Genomic DNA, 26,872 nt, shown 5'->3' on the forward strand with positions numbered 1-26,872 from the left:
GGTTGGAACTCTGTTGGAATCACAAATCAACCGTGGGGCTGTCTGCACAACTCTACGAACCTTCCGAGAACTTACTCGATTGTTGGCCTTGGCTGTGTGAGTGGGACATCCAAAGACCGTCTCTTGGTAAAGTTGTTGCCCAAACATGCCCGCCTCCCACGAAGGAGAGAAGAGATAGAAACGCCCAAATTCTGCCCACCCAGAATCATGGCCATCACCCCAGGGCTAGGTGCCTTCTGCTTTCTCTTAAACAGTCACACCAAGTTATTCTCTTCTGAAGGGAACCTGTTAAAGGATTTCATGCAAGGAAAATTTATCAGCGAAAGCTAGAAGGCAAATGCATGCCATTTATTAGGAGCATCCGCCTCGATACTGCCCTAGACAGAGATTGTCCTCTGTCTGTTTGCTCTGCCCTGATTCGTCACCCCATTTACTCATCTCTGGGTTCCCCCAATGGGCAGGGCAATGCTCCGAGCCCCAGTCCGTTGCCTAGGCAACTGAGTACAAGGTTTATTCATACATTCTGATTCCTTCCCGACTCCCAAGCTTGGGGGCTTGAAGCGTTTGTGGATACAAGACTGGGGGCTGCTGAGGGGGCCAGGTGGGGTGGCTAGAGCAGGGGCTGGCAGAATTAAATTTGGCCCCCAAACACCTTTTGATTTGGAGGCAGAGAAGGACCCGGTGAACTCAGGAGACCCAGGAGGTTCCTCTGAGGGTCCCTTTTTTTCCGTGGAGAGAAAGTAACTGGCGAGGGGTGACAGGCTTGTTTGCACACCGGCTACTTAGTGCAGCCACACCGAGCAGCGCTGCTCAGACTCCCCTGGCCCAAACCTGAGCCTGAGCCCAGGAAAAAGAGGAGGACGGGACAGGCAAGAAGTTCCCTCAGCCAGCCCAGGGCCTGGGCCAGTCGCACCATGCCCCCCACGAGGCTCTGCGGCTGCTGGGGCGGCCGGGCACTGCCCCTGCTGCTGGCCTACGTCTGCTACCTGCTGCTCGGTGCCAGCATCTTCCAGCTGCTGGAGAAGGAGGCAGAGTCGAACTCCCGGGACCAGTTCCAGGTGGAGAAGCTGCACTTCCTGAAGAACTACACCTGCCTGGACCAGCGCGCTCTGGAGCAGTTTGTAGAGGTGCGGAGGGCACGCCGGAGGGGGGGGGGGTGGACAGGTCAGTGCAGTCCCCCAGAGCAATGCTCTGTTGGAAACAAGCTGGTGGACAGAGATCCAGGGAAACTTACACTGGCTTCCTGGCCCTGGTCTCCAGCCAAACTGCTGTGTGACATAGGGCAAGTCACCTAAACTCTCTGGACCTCATTTCTTCCTCTGCAGGGTGGCACCAGCTGGATACTGAGTATCGGCACAGCCACAGTGCCCCCTCTCCTCCTCAGGCAGGGAGACGGTGCCACCTCGCAAAAGGAAGACCCTGAGTCCCACCCCAGTACCACATGGCACCCTGAGCACTGCTGGGGGAGAACATTCCAGCAAAGCCAGGGGCTTGGATGAGAAGGGCTCAGGCCATGCCAAGACCCCAGGACAACCTAGGCAGTGACAGAAGGGGTAGGTGGTCGGAGAGAACTTTCTAGAGCTGTGAAGGACCTTACCAGGCCCTTTCTTCCAGGAAATGAGCTTCCTGCTGCAGATACATGTATTTTTCTTGCTTCATTACAACTCAGAGCTGGGGCCACAGGCCCCTTTTTTGCTCTGGGGGCAGAGGGGGATTGAGCATAGGCACCCTCAAACCTCCAGAGGGTCAGCAGAACCTGCCTCCCTCCCCGCTCCTAAGCCCAGTGCTCCTGCTCAGGATCGCTGGCATCTGACAACCTGTCCCTGCTCTGACCAACCCTGACCGCCCCGCCCGAGTCTCCCGAGGGAGCAGAACCCTTGAGCATCTCCAGCCTCCTGTGGAGGACTGGGAGGAGCCAGGGGCCAGCGAGCAGGGAGGCAGGCAGGTGCCGGGACGAGAAGCCCTCTCCTGTCCAGGCCTGGAGAACAGCAAGCACGTAAGCCTGCTCAAAGCAGTGCTGAGGATGGGCTCCCCCAGGCCCCGCCTGGCTTTCTGCAGCCCAGAAGTCCGTGGCTGTGTCAGAGGCCCCTCATCCTGCTCAGCTGGATGGGAAGTTCAGGTCTGCGCCAGGATGCAGCCAGCCAGGGCTCAAGGCCAGGGCTGCTCCCGGGGGAGAGGGGGTCCTGGCAGGCTGGCCACGCTGCTGGCCGCGGTATCTGGGAAAGAGGGGAGTTCAGGTCTGCATGTTCCTGCCAGCGCTGTCAGGACGCCCAGCCCAGCCTGAGTGCTCTCACCCAGCGGGGCACACAGTTCCCACAGGACGAGAGGCCTGAGCCGCCCCACCCCCACCCCGCTGCTGCCTCCTGCTTCTACCGGCTGACAGCTTCAGGCCTGGGGGGAAGCTGAGGCAGGAGTGGGCCCTGCCCAACTCCAAAACTGTAGGGCCCGGGGTCAGGACCAAGAGACCTAGGTTTGAGTTTGGGGGACCTATGGGGTTCTGCTCCTGCATATATGCCATACACAAAACATGCATATGCCCGTAACACACACACACACACACACACACACACACACACACACACACACACCTTGCCCTGACAGCTAATGGAATTTCTCCTTTAGGCCCGGGTCAGGACCCACGAGGGGGCAGCAAAGAGCAAGCCTCTCAGCTCATCTCAAGCTCTTGGTTCCTGGGGCTTTGGTCCCCTAGGAGGAGAGCCCTGTGGCTTCCCTCTGCTCCCCAAACCCCATGGTCCAAGAAAGTCCTCACTACAACAACACCCTGATTCTCCTGATTGTCCCCCAGCAATCAATGGACACCGTACCTTCTTGGCCATAGGCCGCTTCCCGCCTCAACCACTCCCTAGGCCTCTGCCTCACCTTCTCAGCCCTTTTCCCACCCATCAGCCAGCCCTGGCCACTGAGGCAGACAGTAGATTGGGAATCCAACAATCTTGGGCGAGTCATTTGCCACGCTGACCTTCACACCCTTGTTCTTGAAAGGGAAATGATATTCTCCAAGAATCTCATTCAATGACATGGCATGAAAGCTCCCTGCTAAGTGCTCAGCCAACAGCCAAGCTGCCGTCTTCCTCTTCTTCCCATGTCCTTTCTGTCTCCCCATCGTAGGTCATCCTGGAGGCCTGGGTGAAGGGCGTGAACCCCAAGGGCAACTCCACCAACCCCAGCAACTGGGACTTCGGCAGCAGCTTCTTCTTCGCAGGCACGGTGGTCACCACCATAGGTAGTGGCTGTGGGGAGAAGGGTCCCCCCAACTCCGCTCCCCGACTGTGTTCCCCAGTAGCAGAGACCAGGGTAAGAAAGTGGCTTGACTAGGAGATAGTTCCTAGGAGCCCGAGTAGAGAAGTGGGACAGTGACGTTGGGAAGAAAAGAGGCAGTGAAGTTTGGGGGGTTGAGCAGGTTGGGGCGGAAGGCTCGGCCGCGCTGGGAAGCCCATCTGCACCCCAGCTCCAGAGGCGAGGGTGCTCAGTCCCACGCAGCATCTCCTGCCGTCCCTGGTGCAGACCTGTCCCACGTGCAGCTGTCCTCTAGCACCGGTGCCTGCACAAGGGCCACACACACTCCTGCTACCGGGAAATCTCTGAGAAGTCCAGGGACTTGGAGGGATGATCACTTGCATGTACAGGAACTACTTACCCATCTGTGGGAATCCTCAAGGGTCTTGAGATCACACGCCACTGCCAGTGTCTGCAGAATCCCCCAGTCAGAAAACATGGGTGACCTGCAAGGAAACTCTAGACCCTGAAGAAGCAAGTAGGTCCAATGGCGCACACCTTCCTTGAACTCAAGCAGCATGCAAGGCAGACTAAAGGGGGTAAGGGTGGGGCTTCAACTTGGATCAGCCAGCAGAAATAAAAACTAAAGTTGGATCAGACCCACGTTCAATGCTCAAGGAGTTTCCAATCCAATAGAGAGGAGTAAGATAAGCACACCAACAACAAAGCAGATCTTTCATCAGATAGGAACAGCCTAAGGACTGTGGGGAATCACACCTCCTTGACAGGAAGAGGGTGCAGTCAGGAGACTTCCTGGAGGTGGTGCCATCTGAAATGGGCCTTTAAAGACCTCTTCTGATGGATGAGCATCTTCTTGTGAGCAGAGGTCATTCTAGCTTGAGGATCCATAAAAATTGCTCTCCCCAGAAGTGGTGGAAGACCACCCTCTGTTAGAGTTGGGGGTCAGGGAAGTCCTTCGGAGCTCTTTCTCCCCATCCTTCTACATGTCCTCCCCCGCAGGATACGGGAACCTGGCGCCCAGCACAGAGGCAGGCCAGGTCTTCTGTGTCTTCTATGCTCTGGTGGGCATCCCACTCAACGTGATCTTCCTCAACCACCTGGGCACCGGGCTGCGTGCCCACCTGGTCACCTTCCAGAGGTGGGAGGACCAGCCCAGGCGCTCTCAGGTAGGGACAGTCATGCTGAGACCTCTGGCAACTGACAGTGCCATAGGGGCTTGGGGGGGCGGCGGGTAGACAGTTATGGAATAAAGGATTGAGCAGAGGACATGGGTGAAAGCAGGGAAAGCTGGTGTGGGCAGCTCCTTCAGGAGCTCAGGGCCTCACCCACCTTCCCTGGGGCAGCCAGGCCTTTAAGCCCCTGCCCCAATCTGGCTGGCCTTTGGGGGCTGCGTCTTGGCAGCCCAGCACTTCTCTGCAGCTGAAAGAAAGCCCAAAGGATCTGGCGGTGGAAGGTTGACTCTTAACGGGGGTCACATGGGCTTCTTGGGGGAGGGGGGTCATCTCTGTGTCCATCGTGAAACTCCATCACACTTGCTTTTCACGAGTCCATCCAGCCCAATGCCTGGGGCCCACCCCATTGACCACTGGGTCCCTTAAAGATGCTTGTGCAAAAAGGGTAGAGGGATCTGCTCGGTCCCCCACCTGAGGCCCTAGGATGTTTAAGGGTAATTGCCCGAGCCTGAAGGAATGTCCAAATTCTAATTTAACTAAATTCAGATAAGACTAAATTTAGGGCAGGATGATGCACACAGAGATGCCAGCCCCAGCCACGGGTCTGCATGGCCGGAAGGGGCTGAGGAAGGGGGGGGCTCTAACTCAGGCTGAGGTTCAGTCACACTCAGGTTTGCCCCAGACACCCCCCTGACTATGTCCTGGATCTACTCCCTCCCAGCTCCTGCAGCTGTTCGGCCTGGTTCTGTTCCTGGCCCTGGGCACGCTGGCCATCCTCATCTTCCCGCCCATGGTCTTCAGTCACGTGGAGGGCTGGAGCTTCAGCGAGGGTTTCTACTTTGCCTTCGTCACCCTCAGCACCATCGGCTTCGGGGACTACGTGGTCGGTGAGAAAGCAGTCAGCCCCCTCTCTCGGGATGGGGACCACCCTGGTTCAGAGAGATGTCCATGGGGCGGCGAGGGGGCACTCCTGCCGATCCAAGAGCCTGGGGTGTTCTGGCTGCTGCTGAGTCTCGGCAAGTCACGGGGCTGGGACCTGGCCCTTCCTTTCAGGACTCTCTGGGGCAGACCTGGGTCTGAAAGGACTGTCAGGGCCCTCTGGAGTCTGGGGGTGGTTGTTTCCTCAGACCACTGGCATTTACCCCTCCCCTTCCCTGCCAGGCACAGACCCCAGCAAGCACTACATCCCGATATACCGGAGCCTGGCGGCCATCTGGATCCTCGTGGGCCTGGCGTGGCTGGCGCTGGTCCTCCCGCTGGGCCCCCTGCTTCTGCGCAGATGTGCCCGCCTGGGGCTCATCAGCTGGAGCCTTGGTCTCAAGGAGGGGAGCACCCCCGAGGCCGATGGGCTCCCCAGGCCTCAGAAGATCCCCATATCTTCATGAGGTCCCCCCCCGCCGGAGCCTCTGGAGCAGCTCCCAGCTTCCCCAGCCCACCCTTTGGATTTCCTGCCCCACCTCTTCCTCTGCCATCTCCAGTCAGAGCCCTGGCCCAGAGCTCTCTGGAGAAAGCAGACAGGAAAGTGCCAGAAAGCACAGAGACAGGGTCCAAGACAGTGTGAGGAGCAAGAGGTGTGCCTTGACCCCCCAGCCCTGCAGGAGAGCTGGCTCAGCCGTCTGCAGCACAGGCTTTGCCTAGCTGAGCCCTGAGTTCAATCCCAGCTCCTCCTGGTCCCCTGAGCACCGCGGGGAGTGACTCCCAAGCGCTGAGCCAGGAGTAGCCCCTGAGAAGCAGAGAAAGAGAGAGCCAGAAAGATTGGAAGCAGCCAGGCTGGCTTCATCACTGTGGCAGGATCCCTGTGGCACTCCCCGGGGGCCTTCTCGGAGCAGCCAGTGCTGGGGACTCGGGCTTGCCTCACTGGCTCTGTGCACACTGTATTTTCCAGGTCCCCACTCTGTGCCGCGAGCTCCAGGCTTCCACACGCACCTAGTGGAGCCTCGGGACTAGATCACAGAGAGGCAGCACCACCCAGGGCCCCGTCTGCTGAGGCAGATCTGTCTGGGGTAGGACAAGGGCCCAGGGCAGTGCCAGACTCGGAGGGGGAAGCAGAGGCTTTGGGGCAGCCCCATGCAAACAGGGTACCTGTCCCCAGGAAGCCAGCTGGCAGCCTTCCCCCTCGTGCCTTTCCCCTCCCTCCCTCCCGGCCCCCTACTCCCCTCCCTCCCTCCCTGCCCCCTACTCCCCTCACCCCGACACCAACAGCTGCCTGGAAACAGTGTGTGAGTTCTTAGTTGCCTAAACACTTTTTTTCTTTCTTTAAATTTTCTTTGGTTTGGGGGCCACATTCAGTGGTGTCAGGGCTTACTCCTGGGTCTGCACTCAGGAACCACTCCTAGCAGGCTCGGGGGACCATATGGGGTGCCGGAGATCGAACCTGGGTTGCTCAGGTGCAAGGCAAATGCCCTCCCAAGTGTCCTATCACTCTGGTCCCACCCATCCACATCTGTTCATACGGCCCCCTGGTCCTCTGCATGAGTCTTGGCGTCCCCCCTGGGAAACCGGAGTGCCAGCAGACCGCAGAGGATGTCCAGAATATCAGCTCTGGGCTTGGGCTCCCCTGGGAGTTCTCTCTGCAGCCCCAGCTCCTGTCAGATCCAGGCATCCCAGGTCCGGGTCGAGGAGTCGGTTGGGGAAGAGTCTCTGTCCTACGTCTCCCTGCCAGGGACTCGGGAGGTGGCCCAGCCAAGACCCAAAAGCAGAGAGGGCTCCCCAGGGCGTTGGGGAAGGCTCTGCATGGCCAGACCCCCAGTTACACCCCCCACGTCCAGGTAAGGGGAGAGGCCTGGAGCCCTGGGGACCCCCCAGGCTGTCCCAGTCTACGTGTAGCAAGTGTGGGGGGCATTGGAGAGCCTCCGTAGCCGCAGGAAATGAACTAGCCCACACCTGCCACCCTCCGGCAGGGGCGAGATGCATGGAGGAGGGTCCGGCCAGTCCTTGGCCAGCGTCCCAGGGTCCAGGGACTTGGGCAGGGCCTGAGACAATAAATTTGGCTGCTTTCTCTTCCCGCTGTGCGCCACAGGCCGTTCCTCCGACGACTGCCCACAGGACTTGCAGGGGGCTGGGCCTTCCCTCCCGCAGCCGGCGGTGGGGCGGGGCCGAGCCCCGCGGCCAGGTCCCTGTGGTCCTGGGATTGGGCGGACGGGTGCGGCCCCTCGGGAGGAACGTGGGCGGAGGCGGGGCGCTGTCTGGAGGGCCGCGGGGCTCCCGCCGCCGTCCCCTGCCTGGACACAGCCCTCGTGCCCCAGGATGCTGAGAGCCGCCCCGGGCAGGGCCCGGTGCCACGCGCTGCCCGCGACGGTGCTGCTGCTCCTCGTCTACCTGGCCTATCTGGCGCTGGGCACCGGCGTCTTCTGGATGCTGGAGGGCCCCGCGGCCATGAACTCCACCGCCAAGTTCGAGCAAGTCCGGAGGGAGCTGCTGCAGGCCTTCCCGTGCCTGGGCGACCCGGCGCTGGACTCGCTGATCCGGGTCAGGGGCGCGCGGCCAGGGGCCTGGGGGCGCCTGTCGGGGAAGGGCCCTGGGGGCGCCTGTCGGGCAGAGAGGGGCCAGGGGAGCCTGTCGGGCAGGGAGGAGGCCTGGGGGGGCGTGGGGAAGCCTGAGCCAGGAGCTGGGCAGGGCAGAGTGTCGGTTGGACCGGGCCACTCTTGTGCAGGGGCGCGGGGAGGGTGGGCGGTGGCCCCTGGATCTGAAGAGGACCCCAGGGACACAGTGGCCTGGGGTCGGGGGCAGGAACCCTCAGACCCTGGACCAGGAGGTGATCAAGGCCCTGCGACCCCTTCCCACCGCCCCGCCTCCCCCACCCCCATAGAAATTCGTGGATGAAGGTGGAGACGGTGGGGGGCGTTGGGCAGTCCGGGTGCCAGGGGCCCACTGCGGGAGTGGGGAGCAGTGGGCCGGAGAGAGGGTCTCAAAGTGTACACACCCAGCTCCAAAAGAAGCGGCCAAGTTACTCGGAGTTTTGGACACCGGGCACTGGGCACTGAGCCCAGCTAGAGGCGGAGCCCGGGGAAGGACCAAAGGAAACATGGGGGGGGGGGGCGGGGGGCAGGGATTGGAAGGTTCTGGGAAACCTCCTGGGGTCCCAGAGAATTCCAGGCTGGCAGGGAGATGGGGAGGGACGTACGGGGGGTGAGAGGCTGGATGGAGGTCCCCTCAGAGTCCGTCCCCACACACCCTGGCCTCAGCATGCTGGTCTGGGAGCTGTTCAGATTTGGGGGGCGGTTACAACTCAGGCCCTGCTTGCTCCTGGCCCCAGACTGCTGCACCCCAGCCTGTAACTCCCAGTCCTGCCTTCCAGACGCTCCCACGCAAAGCAGGCAGGGGGCCTGGGGTCCAGAGGCCTCCCAGAGTGGCCCTGGGCCAGCAGCAGAGCAGTCTGTGTGGGAAGGTCAGGGAGGGGGCTGGGGTGGAGGCAGAGGCCCACCCCGCCCCCACACACACACACACACGTGCCCCAGCCCCAGCGTCACTGTGATGGTGAGCCTCCTGCAGCCTGCAGAAGACAGTGACTGCTGCCACTAGATCAGGGAGCCCTTGGGTGCCACTGCTGTGTACCTAGTACCTAGCACTGTTCCTGCAGGGATGGGGTGGGGTGGGGGAGTGTCTCAGCTCCAGCTGGACAGACGAATCAATGCTAGTGGTTGATATGCTTGCGTCCCATCGGGTCAGAGACCAAGAGAACCACACCCAGCGTGCCATGTAGACACTCCTACACTAGCTCCCTGACCCCATTCTTGGCATTTTAATCTATGTCAATTCACTCCCACCTGCCTCTGTCCTACGCACTGTTGCCATCATCCCCATTACAGAGATGATGAAACTGAGGCCCAGGGCATGGTCCTGTTAGCCTCACAAGCAGTGTTAATGTAGCTTGCGGAGGCATCTCTGCTGAGATGCCCTCTCAGCCTGCACACTCCTCCCATACACACACACACACACACACCCCTCCTGCTGCTCCGGCCCAGCTGTGATCCCTTCCTCGAGCCTGGGACTGGCTGCCATCTGCAGGATTAGCTCTCCCACGAGACCCAGACACTTTTCTGGTGGCTTCCTGGAGGGTGTCAATCCCCACACCCCAGCCCTGCCCAAGAATGAATGTTCTTCCTCCTCTCAGCCCTGCGCCACCCCAACACACATGCATGCACGTGCGCATGCACGCACGCACACACACACACACACACACACCTGTCAAAATTTTGGGTCAGTGGTCACATCCACTCCCACTACAAGGGGTCTCAAAGGCTCCGTCCCTCCTCACACCTGACGGCCTGAGGTGGCCCAGTTTTCCAGTTTCTTCTCTGTCCCTCCCTGCCCCTCATCCAAGGTGTCCATTGTGCTCACTCCATCTCTCTCCCTCTGACTGCCACACAGAGGCCTGGCCCTGAGGCCCTTTGCTCAGTGATTGCGGGCAGGGGTGAGTAGAACCTGCCACTCTGCCCCGGCATCACTGAGCCCCCGCGGCCTGGGTCCCCTCTGCCTTTCAGCTTCCCCTTCCAGGCACCTTTTGTTCCTGCTGGTCCATCATCTAGCTAAATGTCCTTCCCTCTGGAACCGTCTGATCCAACCCAGGGAAGACCTTCAGGCAGCTTTCCCAGCCCACCCCATCAGAGCAAACACCTTGTCATTATCCTACTACGTCATGTAGCAATAGTGCAGATAGGAGCATGGCATTGCCCTGTGCCAGCTGCGGCTCTGAGTTCACACGCATGCCTCACTCCCTCTCACCAGACCTCTGAAGCCTGGTGGAACTAAAAGGGAGTCGGCGAGGAAAGAATCTTTATTGTAGAGGTGAGGAGATAGGACAGGGGTAAGGCCTTACACACAGCTGACTAGGGTTCAATCCCCAACACCCTATATGATCTAGTACTACCAGGAGTGATCCCTGAGCACAGAGCCAAGAGTAAGTCCCTGAGCACAACTGGGCATGACCCCAAAACAAAACAACAACAAAAAGAATCTGGAGGTCTCAGAGGGCCCCGAGATTAGTGGAGCTTCACAAGGGCACCAGAAGGATGCATGTTCCGTATAGACACAGAGGACCCAGGCGAGGAGGGAAGAGCCCTCTCCTTTACTGGGTCTGGTGTTCCTACTTTACAAATAAGGAAACTGAGGCACAAGGAAGCTGGGTAGGGCAGAGGGTAAGCTACTCCTAGTGGTGCTCAGAGGATTCTCTCAGCATGTCCCTTGGAGGTGAGAGCCTGCAGTGCTTGGGAGACCATGAGATTCTGGGGAGCAGACCCGGGCTGCACACCAGCCCTCTCTGCGCAGTCTGCAGGGGGCTCCCTGAGCCTGCCCGGAAGTGGAGTGTTTAGCCCATTCTCATACCGCCGCAAGCCTTAATGTGCAGAGCTGCGGGCTTGCACTGTGGTGGAGTCTGTTAGGGCTGTCTCCGTTGTGTCCCCATCCTCTGCAGCCCAAGCTGCAGGAGTAGCTGTGCCCAGGAGGAAGCAAATGGAGGCATTCTTCCAGTCGTAAGATCCACACTGCACGGTTCCAGGGTACAGAGTGGGGGGAACATTCCCCCTGCCCCCAGGGAGCCCTGGGCCAGCTGCGACACACCACAGTCATGAGGGTTGTCACTGAGTCTGCAGGCCTGTGTATGCATGCGTGTATGCACTTGTACATGCATGTGCACCTGTGTGCAAATGTATGTGGGTGCCTGTGTACATGCATGTGTGTGTCTGTTTATATACCCGAGTGTGCATTTGGCTGTTTCTGCACACATGTATGTGCCTTTGCATGCTTTTGTGTGTGCCTGTGTCTGCATAGGTCTGTGTGCATGACTGTGTGTGAATACCGCAGGGTCAAATTGCCCCCCAGAGCCTGGTGGTCACTGCAGCCTCTCCTCCAGGACATCGTCCAAGAGTACAAAAGAGGGACGCTCGCTCTTAGCAACACCACCAGCATGGGACGCTGGGAGTTCGTGGGCTCCTTCTTCTTTTCCGTGTCCACCATCACCACCATTGGTAAGAGCAGGAGGGGGCAGGGGTGTGTGGCGCTGGGAGGGGGGCAGCCTCCCTGAGGGACAGGACCTCTCAGGAGCAGAGTCTCGGGCCCTGCGGACCACACCCACCAGGCTCTGCAGCACCAGCCCCAGAGTTTGGTCCGAGAAGCATGCTCCAGGGGACTTCTCAGGAGACAGCCGAGAGGGGCAGCAGTGTAGACCTCCCACTTTCATAAATCCCCCCCACCACACACGGCCCTCCCCAGCACTGCGCACGGGGCTACCCAGGTGAGGGGTGGGGCTTGAGGGGAAACTGGGAAGGAAAGAGGAGCAGACGCTACTGGAACCGACTCGCCCTTGTTCCCAGACTATGGAGGGAGGGGGTCATTCCTGGAGGCATCTCCTCAGCTCACCGAGGTCCCCGTGTCCCTTGCACTCTTCACCACACCCTCCTCTGTCACTCACAGAGACGCTGGGACAGATTTCTCTTCTGTTTCTCCGCACGGTCAGGGAGGGGGGGCGGTGGGGTGGCAGGGAAGGAAAGGACAGGAGCGGGGCCGGGCGAAGCCACCCCCCACCGCCCTGCCTGTAGGCCCTGCCTGTCTCCGGAGGTGCCACCAGGTGGCAGGCCAAGCCTGCTGGTGGCTTGCGCTCCCTCGGGCACCTCTCAGGGAGACCAGCTGCGGCCTCCCAGCCCTGCAGCCCACCTCTCTGTGAAACCAGTTCGTGCTTCTCCAGGTGTCTGACTCCACGGGGACCATAGGAGCCCCACACCGTGAGACAAGCATCCGGGAGCCCCGGCGCCTTTCACCCAGGGTGGAAAGCCTGTGTCCAGTGATGGGCTCTCACAATGCCTTCGTACCCATTACTGACCTACAGAGCACGCTCACGGGGGCTGAGCCCACCTCCTCCCCACCCTCTGGCCTGGGCCGCCAAACTCAGAGTCCACAGTATCCTCCCAGCACTTCCGTTCCTGGCCGAGACTCCCCCCGCACACACACACAGCATCCTCCCCACTCCCTCCTCCCTCGAGGCTGTCCCAGCCAGCTCTGAGACGGGAAAGGCGAACCTCTGATCCCCAAACACACACACACCCACATGCAGACACACATACAGTCCTCACAACTCATGCTCCAACACAGCCACATGCATCCACACAGACTCACACACGCATACCTACTCACATGCATATATGTGCACATACACACAGTATTCACAACACACATATCCACAGCACATACTCTACACTCATGTACATATGTGCACATATGCACTTAAGCACTCGCACATGTGTATATCCACTCACATAAACGGGCACTGTTTCACATACACATTCACACAGAGACTCCAGGGTCCTCTGAGCATAGAGCAGAGTGCTGTCCCCGTGGTCCTCCTGTTCCCTCGGGAGGCAGGGCTTTCCACACCCTAAAGGAATTGGGTTCTAGAAGAACAAAGCTCCTCTTGAGCCTTGGGACAGGCCTGCAGCCACATGGCTCATGTTCAAACTTCATCCCAGTTTGCTTCTTTGCGCACCCCTCTCTCCACTGACTCGATCCCACCAGGGTAGTTGGCAATTCCGGGTGTGTTCGAGCAAACCAGCAAGCCCCTGCCACGGGGAGACTGAGAGTCAAGTGTGGGGCACATCTGGTAGAGGATCAGGTGCTGGAGAATCCTCTGGTAAGGGGTCTGAATAACAAGGCTGATCGGGGTCATGTGGGCGAGGCCACCCCTGTCTGATACAGCTCTGTGGCCAAGATGTGACGGAAATAAGGAGCAAGGAGAAAGAGACTCACTCTCTCGGCAGCAAGTGTCCTGGGGCAGAGCGTGGCCAGGGCATCTGAAGGACTTGAGAAGGTTCTGGTAGCTGGAGAGGGCTGAGAAGAGAGTGGGGCTGAGTTCAGAGGTGCTGGGACCCGCCCACAGAGACTGGGGAGGGCCCTTGAAGGGAGGTTTGGGCCGGGCGGAGGGTAGAGCAGAAGAGGTGCTGGAGACTGCTGACGTGAGAGGCTCCATGGGCCCGTGGGGGCTGGCTGGGAAAAGTCTCCTGGATGTCAGGCCGAGAGAGTCCTTCCAGGGACAAGATGGTGGGCCGTGGGGGCATCCACATGTGGGGAAGGGGCCTCAGTGAGGGGAGGGTGGAGAGGTGACTGACAAACACGGGGCTTTTTTTCTGGGAACTGAAGAAGAGGGGAAGAATCTACCTTCCCCTGTCCTCTTGGAGGAGGAAACTAGAAGTGAGTAAGATGTGTGTGGCTCCTGGGAGGCCCATGGTGTCCCCAGACTCAAAGCCGAGCCAGCCGGCGGCACTGGCCGATACCACAGCTGGGAGGCGTCTGTATGCGGCCCACCTGGGTTCGATCCTCAGCATCCCATATGTTCCCCAGGAAACGCCAGGAGTAATTTCTGAGTGCAGAGTCCGGACTAACCCCTGAGCATCTCTGGGTGTGACCAAAGAAAGAAAAAAAAGAAAAAAATCAAGTCGGGTCAGCAGCAGCTACAATGTTTCCTTCGTCCATCCACTCAGCAGACGCTTATGGCGGCTGGTGCTTGAGGGTCTCTTTCCCATCCGTAGCGCATCTCCAAGTGCCTCCATTCAGGCTCGACTGCCCTCCCCTCCTCCGGGTGCTAAGGGACGGAGGCCCCTGAGCCCCTCCAAGAGGGAGAGTGATAACAGTGCAGTACACAAGGAGTGGGGAGTGGGGGTAGAGGAGGGTCCGGCTGTGTTAGGAAGTGGTACGGACAGGGTGTAGTCCCACTAGCACTCCCGCATGGCTCATTCATCCAGTGTGTGCTCACTCAGCACACACGCAGGGAATCTCTGCTGCCAGTCCTGAGCAGCTACTGAGAACGGAGAGATGGTTAGGGTCCAGCCCTTCCTCTCGTGGGGCCCTAGGGTGCGGGGGACAGGCAGACAGGAAAGCAACGCCTTTTGATGCAGCAGGCTCCCTCCCATCCCTGCAGGGTACCGGAGGTGACACCAGCAGGGCAGGACTTGATTGGGCCCCTCCAAGCCCCACTCCTGGGGTGGGGGGGTGTGTTCTAAGGCACAGAGGCACGAGGGGGCTGCAGTTCTGTGGGGAGAGAGCTGGGAAGTGTGGGAACAGCTGGGACTCAGACAGGGAGGGAAAGCATAATTGGATTTGTGCTTAATTTTATTTCTTTAATAAGAGAGGTGGGGGGCACACTGGTGGCGCTCAGGGCTGACTCCTGGCTCTGAGCTCAGGGACTCACTCCTGGCAGTATTCAGGGGGCCACGTGGGATGTTGGGGATCGAACCTGGGTCAGTCGCATGTAAGGCAAGCACCCTTCCCACTGTACTAACTCTCCAGCCCCTTGTTTATTTTCTAAGTTTTGCTTTTTATTGACTTACCAAGGGTTCCCAGTGTCGGGGACTGTGGGTGTGACACCTCTGACTGTGTCACCATCCCCATCCCTGCCATCCAAGTTCAATGCCATCCTGACACGTCGAAGCCCACTCTTCCTTCCCACCACCCCTCCCCCTGGGAGCACCGTAGTTCTCACAAGTCTGAAAGTTCATTTTGTTGGGTTTTGCCACGTGCTTGGCTCCGTTGGTTCATATTCCACCAGGCACAGCTCTTCCGTCCCCAGCTGTCTGTCACCCAGCGAGGTCACCACAAGTTCCACCCATGCTGTCTCTTCCCTCATGACTTCCCACTGAGTTTATGGATGAGGCTTGCATCTTACGCAGATGAAACAGTGGTGGCAAGCAGGAGGGTGTAGCTAGAGGGAAACGAGAAGCAGGAAGAGGGTATTCAGGCCAGCAATACCCTTTCAGGGACACCTCGGCCTGCCCCTTAACCCCTGCACACACACACCCATCACACACATACATGTACACACATGCTCATGCCCAAACCAAGTCCTGAGGGCTCCGCCTCACCCCTCGGCCTTAGAGGGACCCTGGGTATAGAGAACCTGAGACTTCCAAGCCACTTGCCATGGGAAAGAGTGCTGGCAGGAGCAACCCACCCACTTAGAGACTCAGCTGGGTGGTGCCAGTGGGGGCGAGCCCAGTAGGGCTGCCTGGAGGGGACCTGGATCCAGTGGCCAGTCATGCCTATGGTGTAGTGGGCCTGGGTTTGAAGGCACAGTGGGCCCCAGGAGAGGGGCCAGTGCCAAGAGGGAAAGACAGGGGTTCTCATCATCAATGGCTTGACTCACACACTCCACTCAGCTGCCTAGAACTGGGCTTTTCCCATCCATAAAATCTGGGGCTGGGGCCCGAGCAATGGTAATGCAGGTGGGACACTTGCTTTGCAAGAGGCTGACCCGGGCTCCATCCCCAGCATGTGGTCCCAAGAGCCCCACCAGGGGTAGCTCTGAGCGCAGAGCCTGGAGTAACCCCTGAGCATCCCCAGACGTGGCCCAAATGCAAAAGTAAACACACCTGAGCCCACCACCCACTGGCAAGGGTGACTGTGAGGTTGGGAGTGGACAAATGGTCCTTGCGCAGGGCCTGGCAAAGGCCAATGTCAGCCGCTGACCAGGGCAGTGGCTCACTCAGAAGCACTTCCCTGGTAGCACACGGCCTCCCAGCTGCCCGGCCTACAGCACAGGAGGCCCCGGAGGGATGAGCCTGTGGCCCCCACAGTGGGGGTCCTGAGCAGACCACTCAGCCGGTTGTCACCCTGGCCAGATTTGATGAGTGGTCCGGGGCCTGAGCAGTGCCCGCGACAGAGAGAACAATACCAGCTGCTGTGTCTAGCGGCAGAAGGAGCCCCTGGGTGAGCAGGCTCCCTGAAGTGCCCCCATCTCGCCCCAGGCTACGGCAACCTGAGCCCCCACACGATGGCCGCCCGCCTCTTCTGCATCTTCTTCGCTCTTGTGGGGATCCCCCTCAACCTGGTGGTGCTCAACCAGCTGGGGCGCCTCATGAAGCGGGGTGTGCACGGCTGCGCTCGCAGGCTGGGGAACACCTGGCAGGTGAGGAGGCTGTGGGAGTTTGTGCGTGCATGCACGTGTATGTGCGCAAATGTGTGTATATGTATGTGTGTGCATGTGTGTGCGTGTGTGCACAGGTATGTATATGTGTGCATGTGTGTGCACGCGTGCATGTGTGCCTGTGTGTATGTGTGTGCGTGTGTGCACATGTGTGTATGCGTGTGTATGCACGTGTGTGTGTGCTTATGTGTGTGTGTGTGCACGTGTGTGTGTGTGTGTGTGTGTGGAGTGGGGGATGGAATCAGGGGGACGGGTCACTGCCCAGAATGGGGCATCAGTGGGAGAAGCGGTGGCAGTTGAGGACAGAAGGGACCTCTGAGAGTAGAGAAGAGGTGGCCAGGCCCCGGGGATCCTCCGTGTACCCACAGGACCCGACCAAGGCCCGGTGGCTGGCAGGCTCGGGCGCCCTCGCCTCAGGGCTCCTGCTCTTCCTGCTGCTGCCGCCGCTGCTCTTCTCCAGCATGGAGGGCTGGTCCTACGTGGAGAGCTTCTACTTCGCCTTCATGACACTCAGCACCGTGGGCTTCGGGGACTACGTGATCGGTGAGTGCCCCAGAGGCGGCACAGGTGTCCTCACTCCAGGGCTGCCTGGCCAGTGCTCTGCTCCCCTGGAACCCAGGCTCTCCAGAGACCCAAGCTGGGCATGGAGCTTGGCACCCCAGAGTCCAGAGGCCGCCGTGCCTTTGGCACATTTCACCTTTGTCATATGACAGAGCTAAGGCCACCCAGCTGTAAAGTGACAGTGGAGTTCGAACCCTTTGCTTCAGGGTGGTCACCGGTCCTGGGCATCTTGTTAAACCCAGGGCTGAGGGCTGCGCGACCTCCTGGTGCTCAACTGATGCTCTCAGAGCCCACAGAAAGGGGGAGTCCCTCCCCCGCCCCATGTCCCAGCTCTCTCCTCCCCACATCACTCTGGCCCATGGAACTCGGAGCTTCTCGTGGCCCCGGGTGCTGAGTCCCAACCTCCCAGGGCTCAGGGTCCCAGCAGACAGTCTGAGTCCTAGAACTGAGTCACTCACCCCGCAAGGGGTGGAGGCCCCCGCCCAGCCTCAGCAGCCCTGCTCCTGGCCTGGAGACTGGCCCCAGGGCAGTGACCACTGCAAGGCCCCTGGCGGGCATCTGGGATCTGTGGCCCTGACACAGAAAGGTCTCTCTACACCCTCAGAGAGCGCCCAGTCTGGCACATCGGAGCGTCTTGGCAAAAGACCTAGCAGATGGGGCTGATCCAGTTCACTCCGGAGAGAGATGGAGCTCAGAGAGGCCAAGCTCCCGCCGGGCTGCACAGCTAGGGAACTGGGGGTCTGGTCCTGTGTCGGTTGGGTTAGGGTTTGGTTTCCATCCTTGGCACTCAGTGCTCAGAGGCCGTGCCATGCCGTGCCAGGGATCAGCTCCCACATGTGCCCCTGTGAGGCATTTCTCTGACCTAAGACATGTCTGGCTCCCAAATTTAATCTCCTTTCGGGGGCCTCGGTGTTCCCCTCTGAAGAGAGCACACTGGCCGGCTGATGGCTGACCCCCTGCAGCCTTCTCCCCAGCCTTCTCTACGTTTTCCCAGGAAGAGGGTTCAGAGCCGGGAGGGTGTCCCTGGTGAGAATGCTCACCCCTGTCCTTCTGACTCTGCGCTGCTGTCACTGCTGGCCATGGTGTCACCACAGTAGCACAGTGACTGTCTTGGGGTGCACAGCCCCTCTCCCGCCCTCTCCTTGGCTCTGAGGACCTTCACATACGAGGAGTGATATCCGGCCACATGTCCTCGCTTCTCTGCAACCTTCTGGTGCTTTCCCAGTCTGAGGACTGAGTCCCAGGCCCTGGACTAAGTCTGGAAGGTGGTGCCTCCCTCTTCACTCTGTGTCCCCCCTTTTGCCCCGGGGAGTGCCCTTTTACCCCCTCCCCCAGTCCAGGGTGTCAGTAAGACAGGCCCTGGGCAGCCTCCCTACCACCCCCAGTGATGGTCCCCAGCAAGGAGCAGGTGGAGGAAGTGGGAACAGGGTCCCCCAGAGACAGTCTCAGGTGCCCACTCGTCACCAGGGCTCCCAGAATCTGTCTCAGGTGGGGACAGCTGCCGCCCCTGGAAGTTTGCTTGGAGCAGTGGTGGGCTGGGGGAGTCTCCACAAGGAGGTCCCCTGTGCAGAGCAGGGCAGAGGCAGAGGGTCCTCTAGATGGAAGGTCCTCTAGTCCCCCGCCCCCCCGCCCAGAAGTGAGGACTGTCAGAGGGTGCTGCTTCTCTGTGAACCCTTCCAGGGGCTCAGGTCTCCCAGAGTCCCCCTTCCACCCACCCCTCCCAGTGGGGAGTATGGTCCCAGCTTGTCGTCCCAGCAGTCTTCTTGGCAGTTGCTTGGGTGCCTGCAGGCTCCTCTGAGGTCACAGGGGCTCATCTGGGGTGGGGGGTGTGGCAGGCAGCAAGCCCAGGGCAGGTCCAAGGCTGGAGACCCCAGCCAAAGCCCCCTCCCTGTGGCCTCTGTCTCCCGCTGGTCCTGCAGGGCAGGGTCACAGCCCTCTCTCTGGGGTACAGGCCGGAGAGGGCTCCCAGGCTGGGCTGAGGTGCAGAGTTGCAGCCCAGCACCTATCGGGGGAGCATGGGTGGCCCCCAGCACCACACTGAGAGCACCCCATCCCTGGCTGAAGCCCGGAGCCCTCTGCACCAACAGTGGACTTCACTGTCAGCGGCCCCCAGATTCACACACAAACTCTCCGAGCCAGAAGGAATATAAGGATGAAGGCATGTACCTCACACATGATCACCCCCAGCTCTGTCCTCTGAGCACGGGGCACAGTCCTGAAGGTCCCCAAGCACTGCTGGAGTGACCCAGTATCCACAGGAGGCAGGACCCGAGCAACATCACATCCTTGGGCCCTTGCACTGAACCACCAGCCCAGTTGGCTGAGAAACTCTGGGAGTGGCCCCCGAGTCTTCTGAGCACTGCCTGGGGAGCATCTCCACAAAAACAAACAAAAAAGAGTCTTAAATGGGGATCGGGACAGGATCCAGCCCTGGGCCAGCAGCTGCAGGCAGCACTGGCCTCAGCAGCCCTGTGCGGAGGCTCTAGCCAAGCCTCTGTAGAGTCACAAGGACCTACTCCTCCCGCTTCAGCCCTGCCAACTCCCCCGAGGCCCCCAATTGCATTAGCAACTCAGCCCAGAGCCTTGCCAGCTGCCAAATCTCCTGCCGCTTACAATTTAAGCTTTAAAATAATGAAATCAAGGGGAAGAAGACTCCCTCCTCTCTGCTGCCAGGAGCTGCCTGAGCTGAGGGCCGGAGAGCTGACTTCACTGATCTCATTTGGAGCACCAGCGGAATCGGGACCCCCATAACCCAATCAGTTTAATTGAATCCCCTTTCGCCAGGCGGTGGGGTTGGCTCCAGAGCCGCGTGGAGTCTCAGCACCAAGCTGGGGCCTAGGAAATCAGAGCTGCAAGATTGTCTTGGGACAAGGACAGGATGCAGGCAGAGGGGACAGAGGGGCAGAGGGCGGGCGCAGAGAGCTAGGAAAGAGATGGACCTTGAGAAGGGAGCAGGACAAGTCAGCTTTGAGGGTTCCCCATCTAGTGAGAGAGGCAAGCTGACCCCAGGCACAGGTGGGGGAGCTAAATTCCAGGACAGGCCCCTGACACGGCATAGCTAAGTCTCACTGGGACCCAGCCTGTCCCCTCCCTTTGCCATTCCTTGTGCCATCCTCTTATCCACATGGGCACCCCCATCTGAATCCCAATCACCCATCTACAGGTCTGGGGCATCGGTTAGGTTCCAGGACCCGTTCTGAGCACAGCAGAGGTGTGACCTTGTGGCACAGACGACTGTGCTAAAGGCAGACTTTGGTCGTGTGCATTGTGCTTGTGAGAAAACCAAGGCCCAGAGAGAGGAGCGGGGATGAAGCTCGGACCCCTAAGTTCCACCCCCAACATCAGCAGAAAACAGATTGAGAACAGATCTGAGCGGATCTGCCTGCTTTCAGAGAAGTTGAAGGAAACAGGGAAGTTCCTCCAGGCCAAGAGGAATTGGAAATGAAGAGCCTTGGAGCTGAGAATTCCACAAAGGCCCCAGGCAGGAAGGATGAGAGAGGGGCCTGGGGGGAGAAGGGGCAGGAGCACCACACTGAGCGCGGGACAGTCCTGGGGGAACAAGTTTGGTTTCACTTAAAATTCAGGAAGGCAGAAGCATTTCAAACACCTCTTCCCTAGATAAGAGAGGTTGGACAGGGGAAAGATGCATCAATAAGAACTGAGGCAGGGGGCTGGTGCAATAGCACAGGGCGTTTGCCTTGCATGCGGCCAACCGGGGGTTCGATTCCCAGCATCCCATAGGGTCCCCTGAGCACCGCCAGGAGTAATTCCTGAGTGCATGAGCCAGGAGTAACCCCTGTGCATCACCAGGTGTGGCCCAAAAATCTGGAAAAAAAGAAAAAAAAGCACTGAGGCAGAGGCAGGATGGAGCTGGAGAGAGAGTGACTGGGGTTAAGGCACTTTCCTCGCATGGGGCTGACCCGGATTCTATCTCCAGCACCAAAGCAGTCCCCGAGCAGCACCAAGAGTGATCCCTGGGCACAAAGCCACAGCAGGCACAGCCAGGTGTGGCCAAAACACAAAAGAACCGAGACAGGAGACAGGTCAGTCACACACCTGTTCTTGCTCAAACTCTGGACAAGTTGCCTCCCATCAGATAAACTAAAACAAGAACAAAATCAGTTAGGACGCTTGCAAGCAGCCGACTCCTGTTCAACTCTCAACATCCCTATGGTTCCGAGAGCCCGCCAGGAGTGATCCCTGAGAGCAGAGAAATAAGCCCTGGGCACAGTCCAGTGTGGCCCAAAAAACAATTTTTTTTTTTAAGAAAATAAAACTAGAGACAGGCAAACAACAGAGAATACATCAGAATATTTTAGAGGGTTTGTGTTTGATACAGTAGGTTTGAGCAGGCTGCGGTCCTGTGTGTTCCTGACAGATTCTGCTGACCCAGGGCACAAGCATTTTCAGAACCAGTGGCTTGGACCTCAGACTCCCACAGAAACATAAGGAGGAATTTTAGTTTGCAAATGCAGGGTGTCCATGAAGGAAGGCTTCCTGGACTCCTCAGAATTGACAGTTTTTATTTTGAAGAAGAGGAGGAGGGGGTTAGGCCAAGCACCCAGCAGTGCTGGGGATATTTCTGACTTTGTGCTCGGGTGTGACCCTGGTGATGTTCAAGGGACCATAAGACCATAAGGTGCTGGGTCTGTGGTGTGCAAGGTCAATTCCTCACCCTTTTCCCTGGACTGGAGCAATAGCACAGCAGGTAGGGCATTTGCCTTGCACACAACCAACCCTGGTTTGATTTCTCAGTCCCTTTTCGAGTGCCCAGCTACCTACCGAGAGTATCCCGCCCACACCTCAGAGCCTGGCAAGCTCCCCGTGGCGTATTTAATATGCTAAAAACAGTAACAACAAGTCTCACGATGAGACGTTACTGGTGCCCGCTCAAGCAAATCGATGAACAATGGGACAACAGTGCTACAGTGCTACCCCTGGACTACAGTGCTGCCTTCCCTCTCTGCCAGGGATGGACCCCTCCCGGACATACCCGCTGTGGTACAAGAACACTGTGTCTCTGTGGATCCTCTTTGGGATGGCGTGGCTGGCCCTCATCATCCAACTCATCCTGTCCCTGCTGGAGAGCCCCCGGAGACCTTGTTCCTGCTACCACCGTGGCGACACTGGGGACTTCAGGCCCCAGAGCTGGAGGCAGGGGGCGAAGGGGGAGACAGAGCCCCGTTCCCCACAGCCAGGCTGCTGTCTGGAGGGGCCCCCGGGAGTCCCACAGCCCCAGGAAGCCTCTGCTCGAGCTGGGTGTCGTGGGAAGAATAGCTGATTGACTCCAGGCTTGCTCCGTCTTCTCCAGCCATACCGTCCTTGCTGTCACCTTGGCGCGTGACCGCCAGACTAAAGATATTTGTTTCTTTCTAGAGACTAGATATCGCTGTATGATTACATTTCCCCCAATAGGATGCACAAAGAAATGCTCTGTGTGACTTCTGGTTGTGCCGTTCTCAGGGAAGGATGGGCGGCAGCTGCTCCCCTCCCCTGCTTCCTCATCTAGCCGGCAGTGTGGTTACGGTGGCCAGTGTGCTGGCCGCCACGTTGCACTAGGAGGCAGAGACCAGGCAAGAGGGAGGGGACACCATCCCGGAGCCTGATGTTTACAGAGTCGCTCCAACCAAGGTGGACGGGATGCCAGCAGAACTCCCTGACGTGGGAAATAAACAACTCTCACTTAATACTCAGGTATTTCTGTCACCCACAATCAAACCTCATCTCGACACGCTGAAGAGACAGAGGCAGCCTCCGAGACCAGAGTCACACCGAGAAACTCACCCAGAGCTGGGGAGAAGGCAGGTTGAGTAGCAGGGCGCCGCTCCGGGCACTGGATGGCTACTACCACCATGGTTGGCATGGCCAGAGCACTTCCAGGCGGGCTGTCGTACTTCTGCTGAAAAGTCTCACTTGGGGCTGCTTCTGAGTGACGCACAGCCTTGTACCAGACACACACCCGAGTGCCCAGACCCCTCACTCGCACCAGCACTGGGTGTGCTGGGCTCTCGGCCCGAGTGGGCATCTGCTTATTTCCTTCCCTGCAACATCCTCCAGGGACCCAGGAGCTCTATGGGGCTTCTCCCTCTGGACAAACCCTCAGCCTCAGGTGTCCTGGACCTGGCCAGGGACAGTCTTTTGGCCAAGGAAGAAGGAAGTGTTGTTACACTGCCCTGTTCATGCCATCTGCTTGCGACCCTCAGCAGACCAAGGCCAGACCCGCAACAAACACCTGTGATCACACACCGGCTCCTGTGTCTGCTTCTGGGCCAGGCAAGGAAGGACTTGTTAGGATGAGGAGGGGGTTGCTGGAAGCCTGCAGGGCACATCCTAACACCCCAGAAAGGGGGGCTAGCAGCCCCTTTCTCATTCATGGCCTGTCTCTCTCTGGCCAAAGTCTCTCTCTCATCATCTATCCACATGCACCCGGCTCAGAAACATCTGGCCCAGGAGGGGAACAGCCTAGGGGGCTAGGGATGGGCAGTGGGCCGTGGTGTGGTGACGACCTTCTGATTGACCAGTCCTTTGCAGCTGTCAGCCCACGGCCAATGAGAATACTGACCACAACTCTGGTGTGAGATGTGGCAGGCAGCGAGGGGAGGTGACCCTGGGACCGGTGGTGGTTTGGGGCGGGGTGTGGTGGGTGATGAGAAGCTGTGGTGGGCGCCCTAGAGAGGCGTGGGCGGGAGGAACAGGTGGACCACGGAGCAGGGGGGACAGTGTGGAGGGCACGGACCTTGCTCAAGGCCAGCCAGATGAGTCCCTAGGCTCCTGAGTGCGCCGAGCGCTGCGTCCTCCCTGCCCGGAAGCACAGGATGGACACGGGGCTTCCCTCCAGACAGGAGGCAGGGCGGTCAGAAACCAGGCGGACCAGGAGCCCAAGGCCATCGGGGACGGGGTGGAGCAGCCTCGGGGGTCCTGGGCTCACCCTGGCGGGCAGCACTGGCAGCTCTGGTGCAGTCAGACCCCACCCGCATGCGGATCCATGTTGGAACAGGCCCCATGACAGGCAGGAGCCCGTCCTTCCGCTCTGCTACTGCACCCCATGGCAGCCTGGGACCACTCCTGCCGCGCCCTGGACCCTCATCACAACCCGGGACCATCCCTTTTGCTCTACACCATGACTATGTCCGGGACCAGCCAGGTGCTTGTCACGTGCGCTACTCCGTGACCATCTGGGCCATCTGATGTGACACTCACCGTGCGCATATTTGGAGTTGGGGTTTGATCGGCGGGAGATCTGGTATGAATGATTCCGGGGCCTATAGACTCACTTAACCATTTTGCCCTGGCTTGGTCAGGGGGTTCTTCTTTCTGCGTGTGTATGTGATTCCTACTTCTGTCTTTGTTACGGCCACACTGCCTTAGAATATTACATAAGTTTCAGTATTATAACTCATCGTGATTACCGCCAGAGTCAAGTTTATATCCAACTCGAAATAATTGACCCCTTTAATCTCTTTCACCCATCACCTCTAGTACCTTCAGATTGCTGTTTTAAGATGTGGGGGTGAAAGTTCCGTTGGAAATTAAGACCAGAAGCCTTTACCACTTTTCCCACGGGTACCACCTGTCCTGTGAGTGTCTCGAGCTGGGCCAGAGGGGTCTCTGCGAGCCAGGGAGCCTCTTCCTTTGAAACTTGTGTGGTCCTAATCAACCACTCCCCTTTCTGTGCCTCAGTTTCCCCATATGAAAGATGCTGGCTCTGCAGAATATGCCTTAGAACTTCTGTTCTCTTGGCTTCAGTCCCCATGTTCCCCCCCCACACACACACACAGCAGTTCCTGGCCCCACCCATCTCTATCCTCTTCCTTTGGCTTCTGAGAGCCTTATTCTCTCGCTCTGTCTCTCTGTCATGCACACATGTGCTTGCGTGCGCACACACACACACACACACACACCCTGGATGTGTTCCTCAGTTGCACACACATGCAGGCCCCAGGCCCTTGGGCTCTTTCTCGGTGGCTGGAGCAGGACTGTCCACTCCATGTAGAGTCCATGTGGGGCCTCAGAAGCTGACAGTGGAGCCAGAGCACTTCCTTAGCCTGAGATGTGGGAGCAACAGCTATGCTGCGACTCCCCCAAACCCAATTCCCTGGGGCCCTTACCTCACCAGGTCCCCGCCCTGGGCTCCAGGCCCAGAGAGCACTGCCCTGAAGTCAGCTCCCCCACGCCCTCAGCAAGCCACACACAGCGTGGCCCAGCCCTCCTGCCCACCCCCAACACACAGCCTCCAGTTAGCATATTCCTTGAGATCCTGGGGAGAGCAGGCCCAGGTCTCTCGGCCCAAGACCCTCAGCCCCTGCCCCTGCTTTCTAATTTCAAACCCTCTCCCAGCCCCTCACCCACCCAACCTAAGGCCTAGAAGTGCCCCAGCGCTCTGACTCTGCTACACCATTTATGGTTTTGTAGGGGCAGAGATGCCCCCAGCCCCTCGCCCCAGCATGTTCACCAGAGGCGAGCAAGCAGAGCTGGGCAGACGTTTGGCCGCTACCGATATTCCAAACTCTTCACCTCCTCTCAAATCAACTTTCCTTCATTTTTCTACCCCCGTCACAGGTAGATGGGAATATTACTTGCTTACTCTGCAATATTTGAGAAGTCACATAACCTCTCCGGGTCTAGACACTGTCTTTCTAACCCTAAAACAGAAATCTTGATACTAACCTCAGGAATGTTTTGCTGAGTGTGGGGAGTGAGTAATGGATGAGAAATCACCAGATTGTGTCTGGCACATAATTGGGCTCAAAAAATGTTGGTTTCTCTCCCTTTTAATTTCCCTTCTGGAATAAAGCTCTCCCCTCCACCCTCTTTCATCATAAAGCTCTTTTGCACCCCTTCCTCCCAGAAGACCTCCTGGATCTGCCTGCCCTTTGGCCTTCAGTGGTATGGGTAAGATAGGAAATGAGGTGGGGGGGACGAAATTGCCCAAGGGCAGAGATCAACTGTAAACTAGGGATTGGTGTTGCCTTGCAAGGCAGTGCCCATCCCCCTGCAGGGCCCCTGATTTCAGGTCCTGGCCCTTGCGGGTGCTGGGGGAAGCAGGGGAGGGGTGCAGGCAGGGATGGGGTAGAATGACCTTCAGGTTGATTTTGAATCTCTCTCCCTATTCACTCCCCCAACTTCTCTGTAGAGGACAGAGGCTCACCTCATTACGAAATCACCCAGGCTCCTTTACTCTCAGGCTTCTGACTTGATTCAGTCTGAGAGGAAAAGTGATGGAGAAATATATATATATATATATATATATATATATATATATATATATATATATATGTCAAAGTATTGCCCCCCCACACACACACATACATAATCCCTGCCTACTACTCCCACCCCACCACAAAACCTGTTGTATTTTTCTGCCTAAGGAAGAAAAAGAGAATCACTTTTTTTTTTTTTTTTTTGCTTTTTGGGTCACACCTGGCGATGCACAGGGATTACTCCTGGCTCATGCACTCAGGAATTACTCCTGGCAGTGCTCATGGGACCATATGGGATGCTGGGAATCGAACCCGGGTCGACCGCGTGCAAGGCAAACCTGCTGTGCTATCGCTCCAGCCCCGAGAATCACATTATTATTATTATTATAAAGGAAGGTGTTTGCTTGCATGTGTGACTCTCTAGGTTTGATCCCTGGCACTGTAAAAGTTAGACAGTCCCTTACTGAGGAAGGCACGGCCTCTCCAAGGCAGGGGCATGGTGTGGGTTCTAGTGAGAGCACCCTCCCTTGAGCCTTCGGCATGGGGTGCTCAGGGCACCCACTGGTGCTAGTTCCTGGAGCCTCGCCATGTGCGGGGCTAGCCCACACTGGGCACGCGCTCTCTTAGTTACCCTTCTCTGTGAGCCTGGAGCTTTCCTACTCAGCCCTTGCTGTGTGCAATCTGTAAGAAGTGACCTGGCACCTGGCTCACCCATCCCTCCACCCTGAGTCACTCTGCAGTCTAGTTGCTGGACGGGCGCTCAACGCACTAACCCC

The 26,872-nt window shown here is 58.4% G+C and overlaps 2 protein-coding genes across 2 annotated transcripts; both read left to right on the forward strand.

Moving 5' to 3' along the window:
• Positions 1-914: 914 nt before the first annotated feature.
• On the forward strand, positions 915-5,815 carry KCNK16 (potassium two pore domain channel subfamily K member 16). The gene is made up of 5 exons (XM_004619331.1): positions 915-1,127; positions 3,130-3,244; positions 4,258-4,424; positions 5,152-5,317; positions 5,592-5,815. The coding sequence occupies exons 1-5, from the start codon at positions 915-917 to the stop codon at positions 5,813-5,815; spliced, it is 885 nt and encodes a 294-aa protein (XP_004619388.1).
• A 1,798-nt stretch (positions 5,816-7,613) lies between these two features.
• On the forward strand, positions 7,614-23,346 carry KCNK17 (potassium two pore domain channel subfamily K member 17). The gene is made up of 5 exons (XM_004619339.2): positions 7,614-7,898; positions 11,281-11,395; positions 16,157-16,317; positions 16,704-16,878; positions 21,867-23,346. Exons 1-5 carry the CDS (start codon positions 7,677-7,679, stop codon positions 22,175-22,177), a joined length of 984 nt encoding a protein of 327 aa, XP_004619396.2. The 5' UTR covers positions 7,614-7,676; the 3' UTR covers positions 22,178-23,346.
• Positions 23,347-26,872: the final 3,526 nt, after the last annotated feature.

This window comes from Sorex araneus, chromosome 5, assembly GCF_027595985.1.
Source record: "Sorex araneus isolate mSorAra2 chromosome 5, mSorAra2.pri, whole genome shotgun sequence".
NCBI classification, from domain to species: domain Eukaryota; kingdom Metazoa; phylum Chordata; class Mammalia; order Eulipotyphla; family Soricidae; genus Sorex; species Sorex araneus.